This window comes from Nannobrachium achirus (genome assembly GCF_963921795.1).
Source record: "Nannobrachium achirus genome assembly, chromosome: 11".
In the NCBI taxonomy this organism is placed as follows: domain Eukaryota; kingdom Metazoa; phylum Chordata; class Actinopteri; order Myctophiformes; family Myctophidae; genus Nannobrachium; species Nannobrachium achirus.
In genome coordinates, this window is record NC_137820.1 from 20,767,060 (window position 1) to 20,776,817 (window position 9,758).

General features: G+C 42.7%; 1 protein-coding gene across 1 annotated transcript in view; it reads right to left on the reverse strand.

Moving 5' to 3' along the window:
• The window catches only part of frmd5a (FERM domain containing 5a), a gene marked incomplete at both ends in the record, with an annotated part of 98,937 nt that extends 91,240 nt beyond the window's left edge, over window positions 1-7,697 (reverse strand). Inside the window, one exon of the mRNA XM_080736793.1 lies at window positions 7,596-7,697. Within this exon, the coding sequence (XP_080592919.1) occupies window positions 7,596-7,697 (102 nt within the window). The remainder of the gene's footprint in view (window positions 1-7,595) is intronic.
• Between the last annotated feature and the right edge of the window lie 2,061 nt (window positions 7,698-9,758).

The following is a 9,758-nucleotide window of genomic DNA, read 5'->3' on the forward strand; positions in this document are numbered from 1 at the left end:
GTAACTGTCTGTAAAGCGGTGCGGTGTGACTGTCTACAGCCCTTGCTACTGTTAATTGCCTCAGAATTGTATGGGTCCCCAATAACAGGTTTTTGAGCGTTGTGACAACGTGTGAGCTTGTAGATCGTCTATTTTCAAAAATGTTTGCCTCGTTCTTATATTATTTGTATGATTGAGGACAACATTATGGTACATGTATTTATGGTATAAGAGAATGTGGAGGAATACAGGGGACAGTCTAGGGGAGGTACCAATTTGGGTGGGTGTGGCATCAGCCACCTCCTCACCAGTACGCTTCAATGGCATTCAAGGAGTAAATGATCCTCTTGTGTGCATAGGTTCTGCTCTCTGACAGCTAACGGCCAGGGCCTTTTGTAGGGGCTCTTGCGAGGGGATATCCTGACTGGGAGTGATCTCACATTTTGGCAACGTAACTGTGGAGTCACCGTAGCAACAGCTGAGACCCTGGCTGGCACCATGTTTAAATGTAAGCCCACCCACCCCACTCCTAGTTGCTGTATCACCTAGGAGACAGAGAAAGGAGGGGGTCTGTACAGCAGCACCCTTGAGAAAAAAAAACACAAGCCCTCCTAAACCTCACCCTTTGCTTGCTTTTGGAATGTTTCGCGTCCCTATTGATTCTGATTTACCCTAGGGGTGCAAACGTTAATTGAACTAATCGATTGAATCAATTGTGAAAATATAAATCACACCCAGTGTGAAGTGAGCAGTGTTTTTATGAGTTAATTTCATTAAGCGTCCGCGAAGCTTGGCCATTTTTGTCTACCTCGTCTGCGTCTCAGAGGAGGACTGTGGACGGTTCAGAAACCAGTGACATCATCGATGGGTTATCCAAACTAATAGAAATCGCAGGCCATCATTGACTCTTGTCTCGAGAGATTGCAGTGTAAATAATTGTCTCCGCCAGGCCGAAGGCATGAGGAGACTATGTTTTGCACCCTGTCTGTGGGGCGTGACGTTGGTGTACGTTAGTGCATATGCCCATCATGCGGAAGGTGAGTGGTTCAAACCCTGCTGTCCGTCCGTCCGTCCGTCCGTGCGTCTGTCTGTTACCCGCTATTCTGTCGCCATCGGCCCGGTCGCTACCAAACTGTGCACACACACCCCCTGGATGCCAATTCAGAACCTCTGCCCCACATGTTATATTGTATTTATGTATCCCAATAATCACACCTAGTTTGAAGTAAGCGGTGCTATTTATGAGTTAATTTCATTAAGCGCTCGCGAAGCATGGGCGTACAACAAACTTTGAGCGCTTTGTGCCAAGACAAGATGTAGGCCAGATGTAGGCCACGCTTCAGAGCACGGTCACAGTCAACTAAAATGTAAAGATCGTGACAGCCCTAACTGGCAGAAAACTGACCAACCAACTGACAGACTGGGTTACACTGTACTAACTGTGTCATAGAAACATAAAACTTAGCTCTGTGTGTGTGTGTGTGTGTGTGTGTGTGTGTGTGTGTGTGTGTGTGTGTGTGTGTGTGTGTGTGTGTGTGTGTGTGTGTGTGTGTGTGTGCGTGTGTGCGTCTGCGCGCGCATGTGTGCATGTGTGTATCCCATCTATCCTATCCTATGTGCTGACAAAAGGCGAGATATTGAGCCTTGGTAACAATGGAGATCCTGGTGAAATATTAGAATCTGAGGATGCCAATGTGCAACAAAAGGGTTCTCACGGTATTGCCTGTATACAAACGCTGGTGAGAGTTCAAACTCATAAGAGGACAGCAAACACAGGCTCCACAAGCTGTGTAAAGAGGGCCCAGGGTCTAAGGCAAGGGTGAACTGTGCTTCAGAATCAGAACTGCGTTACACACCACAAATAACAGTTTTGTCACATTGTGCCACTTGAAAATGTGTTAATTTCTGCAAGCAATGCAATAAAAAAGGCACGAATTATCTATAAACATAAGGCTGTGTGTTGAGGTGTCCCTGAGCAAAACACTTAACCCCTAACTAACTGCTCAAGTCTGACCAGTTGGGCAGCAGTCAGCTATGCTCACTTTAGATCTTGTTTTGTGATCTTGCCATTTTTGAATGTTTTTGAAAATATTTCAACATTATCTTCATATACCGTAATTGGTCCTCACTAGGATGTGCGCGTTTAAATGCTGCTGCCCTACTAAACGTTAACTAAAATACTAGTGTTTAAACTATTAATTCAAAAAGTATAGATGTATTTATTATTTTATGTGTTTATAACACATTTACATCATTTTACACATTTCAACTAACAAGCAAAAATATTCAGAATAAGTGTTAAAAGTATTTTACGTCAAAGCATTATGCAGGCATAATTAATTTCGCCTACTTTTCTGCACTGATTAATCGAATAAATGAGTCAGTGAAATGAATCGTTCCACACATCCCTATTCCACAGTAATGAATAAGATGGGACTGTTTCTGTCTAGCTGTTTAGCTTGGAAATCCCCATTGTAGGTAGGCAGGTTTCTGAAGTGTCCGCAGCCCAGTTCTGAGACACTGAGGTGAGTTGACAGAACTGGTGCCATCTTATGTGCATGACTGAGGACCAATTATACGAAGATAAGAAAAAATGGGTTAAGTGCTGACAAGCCCAAAATAAGGATGCCAAGTTGAAAGTGGTTAAATCCCTCCATTTGGACATGACCTGCTATTCAGATGTGTCCCAGGGAATGTGATGAGCGTTTGAACTCCTTACACCATGCACAGCAGCATGACGTTGGAAGAGGCCTGAGGCAAACAGAAGATGGCAGGGACTTACATCAAACTACAGCTGGACTGCAGCTAACTCTGAAGGGCACTACTGTATAATGAGGTGCACTCACTTCTTCATCATACAAATATAGAGGAAAAGCTCTATAATTCATTAGAGTGAAGCATTATGTCAAATCTAATTAAATCAAACTGTTTATATAGCACATTTCAAGAGTCAGGTGCAACTCAATGCACATCACAGAAAATGATTATATCAAAAAGGAAACAAACAAACAAACAAATATTAATAAAATCACACTCGTGTGAACTGAGCGGTGGTGTGTGTGTGTGTGTGTGTGTGTGTGTGTGTGTGTGTGTGTGTGTGTGTGTGTGTGTGTGTGTGTGTGTGTGTGTGTGTGTGTGTGTGTGTGTGCAACAGCGCCCCTCCCTTAACATGTGTGGTCAGAAAAGGTTACTGCAGGCTACGGACACGGAGACAGACAGACAGACATACAGACAGACAGACAGACCCACACACACGGCCACGTATAGGAGCGTTGTGACCACCGCTCAAAAAAGTGGTAACAAGTAAATAAATAAATGGTTGGTTATTTTTGCATATTTTATTTGTTAGAGGGGGACAGTAGGTGATAATGTCTAATATTTAGTAGACTAGATCATGTATAATGTAAACTTATCACGTGACATGTTTAAGCTGTTGATTAAAAAAATCTGAATGTTGCTGCAATAGCTATACTTTCCAGGAATTCACATTATATTATCACTGACTATATTAACACTATGTTCTTCCCAAGATGTGCTCATCAAATAGACTGTGTTCCCAATAGACTGTGTTCCCAACATCAATTAATTCATTAACAGGGTTAATAGACCCTCTCTAATGCGCAATTATCACATCTTGCCTATATTTGAAAGATGTGTGTGGTTATGTCTGGAAGGACATATAATGTAGAGTCTGCACACTGGTTAAGCTCCATAAGTTTATTGCTGGTCAACGTTTCGATCTTAATAGATCTTCCTCAGGACATCATCCTGATTAAATGTCTCCCTGACAGTGACAGGTCTTACTTGAAAAGCGGTTTTGATGTGTCTGTGTGGGGGATCCACCCAAGATTCACCATCGTCCGGATAAAGATCTATTATGATCGAAACGTTGACCAGCAATAAACATATGGAGCTTAACCAGTGTGCAGACATATGTCCTTCTTGATGATTCTGCTTATCTAGCACCTGGGCCACGGATGTGCGTGCACTACTTTCTTCTATAGTCAATGTCTGACCATTAGAACAGGACATGACACACTATACACAACAAAGATCTGCTACACTTACACCACATATTTCTTAGTAGACATCTTAATATTTCATTTCAAAAAATTGTCTCATGTTTTCATCTCAGCCATCTTTCTAATCGTTCTGGATGCAACGTCCTTTATAATATCTTTGAAGCCCATCTGTTTAGCCAGTTCACACTCAATGCCAAGTATTGCAGCATCCTTTGGCTCAATGTGCAGCACAACTTAGCGCAAATAGTTCTGTATTATTTTCAGTTTACATATGCAGAGTGGTGGTACACGGTTATTGTTCACAGGTTTTTGGTGACCTATGAGATTCTGTAAGTTGGCTGCATTTGTATTAGTGTCTAAAGCCCTTGCTATCTCCGTATTACTTTTACTTTCTTTAACAAGGTAATTCACTCCAACGTTAGTAGGCATTTTACAGACACTGTTGCACGGTTACATGGTATTAGGTGACTTAAGAGATTCTGTGACCTGCCATCCTGGCCACTAGTCTTGTTGGATTTAACTCTCTATCTCTCTCTCTCTCTCACGCACACGTGCACACACACACACACACACACACACACACACACACACACACACACACACACACACACACACACACACACACACACACACACACACACACACACACACACACACACACACACACACACACTCTCTCTCTCTCTCTCTCTCTCTCTCTCTCTCTCTCTCTCTCTCTCTCTTTCTCTCTCTCTCTCTCTCTCTCTTTCTCAACTATAACGAGACACCTAAAGCACATTGTGATTGTGAAAATGTCCCTCTGCTTTACTATGCCAAAGAAGTACCTCCACTCACTGATGTTTTTGCCTTTTTTCTTTTAAATATATAACTTTATTTTTTGTCATTCATTTGAATGGTTCTCAACACTCCAGTTTGTTTTAATGATATGATACAGGGACCTTTACAGACTTGGGTAATCAGGACAAAGCTAAGTGCCTGGTTGGGTGTCGGAGGAAGCAGGCCAACAATAAGCCGGGGGCTAGTATGAATTTAGAGGGCCATTAACCATTTTAGGGAAAAGATGAAAGTGTAATGGACACAGGTCCATTGGGGATAGATTGTCACATTATGGCATTGTGGGAACAGGATATGAAGAGGAGGGAGACAGAGGGGGAGAGAGGGGGAAAGACAGAGAAGGACAGACAGAGAGACAGAGGGGTAGAGAGGGAGAATGACCTAGTTACGCCTATCTATACTATAATTTTGCGAATGTCTGAGTGAGTGTCTGTCTGTCTGAAACAGCGTTTCTCCTCAGTGGCTGGAGCAATTGATCTGAAATCGCATCACAATTAGCATATGAACACACCTAACATAACTGTGAAGCCCGTTTGTCACTTTCACAAATCGTATGCTGTATATTAGCATTTTTATGGTGTATCTACTATCTATTCTGCATCTAGCTTGAGGCTAATCTATTCTGCATCTAGCATGAGGCAACATGTTTAACCAGCTCTCTCTGTGTGTGTGTGTGTGTGTGTGTGTGTGTGTGTGTGTGTGTGTGTGTGTGTGTGTGTGTGTGTGTGTGTGTGTGTGTGTGTGTGTGTGCAGGCAGGCGGGTGTGTGTGCAGGCGGGTGGGCGGGCGGGCGGGCAGGGGGGGGATGGGGGGGGTAGCCATTAAACGAAACGGGTATTTCTTACATTGATGCTCCTACATATTATCATGCAAGCACCAGTTAAAGTTACTTTCCATCCCTCATATACTGTATGCACAGTGCACATCCCATAACCCACACACTGCACATAATTTTGGAGCTCATATCTTTGAACGGGTAAGGGCTAGTTACTGATAATAACCAGTCTAGGTGTCCTGGAATTATGGCTGGTCTTTTGGCTAGGCTAGGCTGTGCAGAATGGCAAGGAAAGGCAAAATCATAAGACACAAAATCAGGGACACAACCCCTGTCCCGTTGCATAGCACTGTATAGCTGGTGTAGGTGCACGCACATTATCTCCCAAGGCCCAGGTTATAGACACTGATATGCCAGACAGTCACGGCAGCATTTCTGCTCTATCACTCCCTTTGCCACCCCTCCCCTCCCCTCCCCTGCCTCCAGTCTGATGACGTCAGCTACCCAAACCACACACGACACTGCTGCAAACAGTACACCTGCTGGCTTCACATTCCTGATGGATTCGCTCCAGCCCTCAGCTTAAACTCATCCTTAAAGCACAGACTCAGGTCTGTTTACAACCTGAGCACAGCAGCACACAGTCACGTTCCTACAGCACTGACAGTATTCCGCATCACCTCCACTCCACCCCCAAAGGGTGACAAGTGATTCAAATGCAGTACAGCAGACTTAAAGTAGATATCAAAGGGAAAGCGAGCACAAAAGGTTGCTTCGCGTTTCCTTGTTGCACACAGGTGGCTCTCTCGATGCCTTTAAATGTCTCCCTGACAGTGACGGGTCTTACTTGAAAAGCGGTTTTGATGTGTCTGTGTGCGTGTGGAGGATCCACCCAAGATCCTTTTTCCCCCCACAAACTTTGCATCCTGCAGAAAAGCTGTAATATCTTGAAAATGAATGTGATGATCACCTGCTTTTGAAGGCTGTGCCCAAAGCAAGGCAAAGGAATTGCCAAAAGCAAGTCTTGAAGTGGAGAGACAAAAGGAAGAAATAGACATGGTTTAATCACAAGGCCTCCTTCTGTGTTTAATATCTATCATCTATCATAATCATCTATCATGGTCTCTTTTCAATACACCTGGAAGCATTTTGGCATGTGCCAATGAGGAGCCATGGTGTGCATTGATGATGCTCATTATTCCAGTGCAGCAATAGGATAGCTTAATTGCATTATTGATGCAAGAGGCTGGGGAAATGGCATGAGCTGGCATGATACTATGACAGGGTGTAAACGATCGCTATTAAATAGTGTCTATGTGTCTGTCTGGTATACACTTTCTTCATTTATCAATTTGTGTCTTTTCAAATCCACTTTGCAATTATTTCCTTATGTGTAAATGTGTAAAAATGTAAACAAGTAAACAAAAACAAGTAAGCTGTAAACTACCTGCAATCCAAACTCGTCAAAGTGTAACAAACAAGAAAATGCCATGTAAAAAGAATACCTCATTTCCATCTGATGTTATGTGCAGACCTCAATAGCTCTGGCTACATGGATGCATGTTGCAACCTGTCAACTTTGATGTGCAGGTGTCATGCCCTGTCTGTCTGTCCCGCTGATCTATGATGATGCCAATACCAAAACACCCCTTTTAGTGGAGGAGTGTCATGATAATGTGTCATACTGGCCATGGGCAATCCGGATTCCTGTAGACAGACAGCCAGGCCGGCCTACAGTATGTGTCAACAGCGAATAAATCTTCCCCTTGTATGATTGCACACAATGCTCGGGCAGAAGAATTATGACAGAGACCAGTCGAGTACCTGCATCGGCTGCATGCTTGCACTGTCTATGCTTGCTTACACACTCGCTGCGCTTCTTTCTGCTTGCCAGCCAGGTCAGAAACAATTGCATGCACCACTATGCTCTGGGGTGGGAATTGCGCTGCTGTCGAAGTGTATGGAACAGCCGAACAGGTGACTAACCTGAATTGTGCACGTATATTCCGTATCATCCAGGAGTCTGACGGTACAGTTGTATTCTCTCTCGAGATTCCTGATGCTGCCACTCATAAATCGGCTCAACATCTTCTCGGAATGACTGGTCTGCGTCTATAGGACCAGAACAATAAACTGAACACGGCATCTAAGTAATGTCAAATTGACCTCATTTTCCCATCTTAAAAAACGAGCCGCAGCTTCGGATACAACTGCCGATATGCGGAGCAGTAGCACTGCCGGTCCCATAAAGTCTTCGTGCACTGACTGGGCCTATGCAAAAGAGAAGAGTCAAATGATACCCGCATCCAGCATCCAGGGGCAGTCCACCCTTGTGTTGTGTAGCCGAGCGATGGATTAATATCATTCACCATTCACCGATGCAACTTGAGCAAGAGGGCGGTTCCCCGTGAAAACTGACGTCAATGAGAACCAACGAGGATGTTGGGCATTTCTGGCCACTTAATATGCAGTGGTGGAAAAAAGTAGCCTACTCACATTTTTGTAAAAGTATCAATATACTGCAATATAGAAATGTACTTGAGTAAAAGTATGAAAGTGTTGGTATCAAAATGTACATAAAGTACCAAAAGTAAAAGTACACAAAATGTTTGAAAATAGTAGGTATAAAATAGGGATAAGGTGGTTAAAGTAGGTGTTATAATTTATATCTTCAAAGTAACTAGTACCGTAACTAAAGTTTTCAAATAAATGTATAGTGGAGTAAAAGTAAGCCTACAACATTTGGATGTGAGATGTGGAGAGTAGAGGTATTGGACATTGGAAACACTCAAGTAAAGTACAAATACCTCAAAATTGTAATTAAGACTTAATTATAATGAATTATTAATTAGTACGTACAGTACTAAGTAAATGTAGACCTATACTTACTGTAGTTATTTTACGCCACTGAATATGCAACATTATTCTTTCTTTGAGTGACGCCACAATTCGGGCCAGGCAGTGCTAAAAAGAGCTTGTTTGAGATATGCATATGCCTACTCTAGGTAGCCTACTGGCACAATAGAAAAACAAGTAAAATAAATATGATGTAGTAGGCCTACATATCTCCAAGTGAACTATTAATGTTTATATTAGACTCAGAATGTGTATGCTAAATAAAAAGCCTCCAGTCTGCATATGCCTCCTACATTTTTTAGCCTACGTTGCGAGGCCGGGTCCAATCAATCAAGTTTAAGTCAAACGGTCAGCTACATCATACAAAGGTGCTCAACCAATAGTCACTCTCACCCACGTTGTTATCCACTACAATGCACAATGAAATTGTAATAACCTTAGCTAGGCTACTGTATGTGCTGCGTTTCCGTTTGTAAAGTGGCTAGTGCCCCCTGTCTGCTGGTTAAGGCTATGGATAAAACGTTTACACGGCAGAATGCCAAATCTCCATTGTTATCGGAGCAAAATGTATTCAAATGTTGCCGGAATTTCTCAACGGGCGTTGTGAGATTAAACGAATAAAGATTATTACTGTAAATTTTAGGCACATGAACCAAAAGACAGCCCTTATGCCGTGACATTGTCTCGCAATGCCGTGACCCGGATTCGAACCGGGGTTGCTGCGGCCACAACGCAGAGTACTAACCACTATACGATCACGGCGAGCTACCGGGGCTGGTGACGGAAAGCTTGCATTTTACTTTTTTAAAGTATGTGATAGCATGCGTGTTAGTCAAGTATGACAACAGAATCTGTATTATGAAAACATTAACCGTTGTGATGTGGATTATTTGAAAAATTAGTGCCGAATTAGTAAAATAAATATAATTAATTCGAAATAATAAGAAATCATTCATAAGCTACGAGCGATACGACGTTGTCGACGTATGATCTGTCCCGTTGCCGAGCATGCATTCAAATGATAGCCTGTCATTATAGCCTTATAACAGGCTATAATAATTTATACGGAGGTCTTTATCTTAGTAAATACTCTGATAAAAATAATCACAGAATGGTGGATTTATCTTGACCAACGCGCAAGCCAAAAGCAAGTAGGCCTAGGCTAAATAGCCTAATAATTAGAACACATGCCAGTCAAACAAATAAAGCTCCCCAAACAGCCTGGCCTGAAACATGAAGGTCAACTTAGGTCGTATATTTGACTTTTCAGAGCAAACACACAAGACACACAAC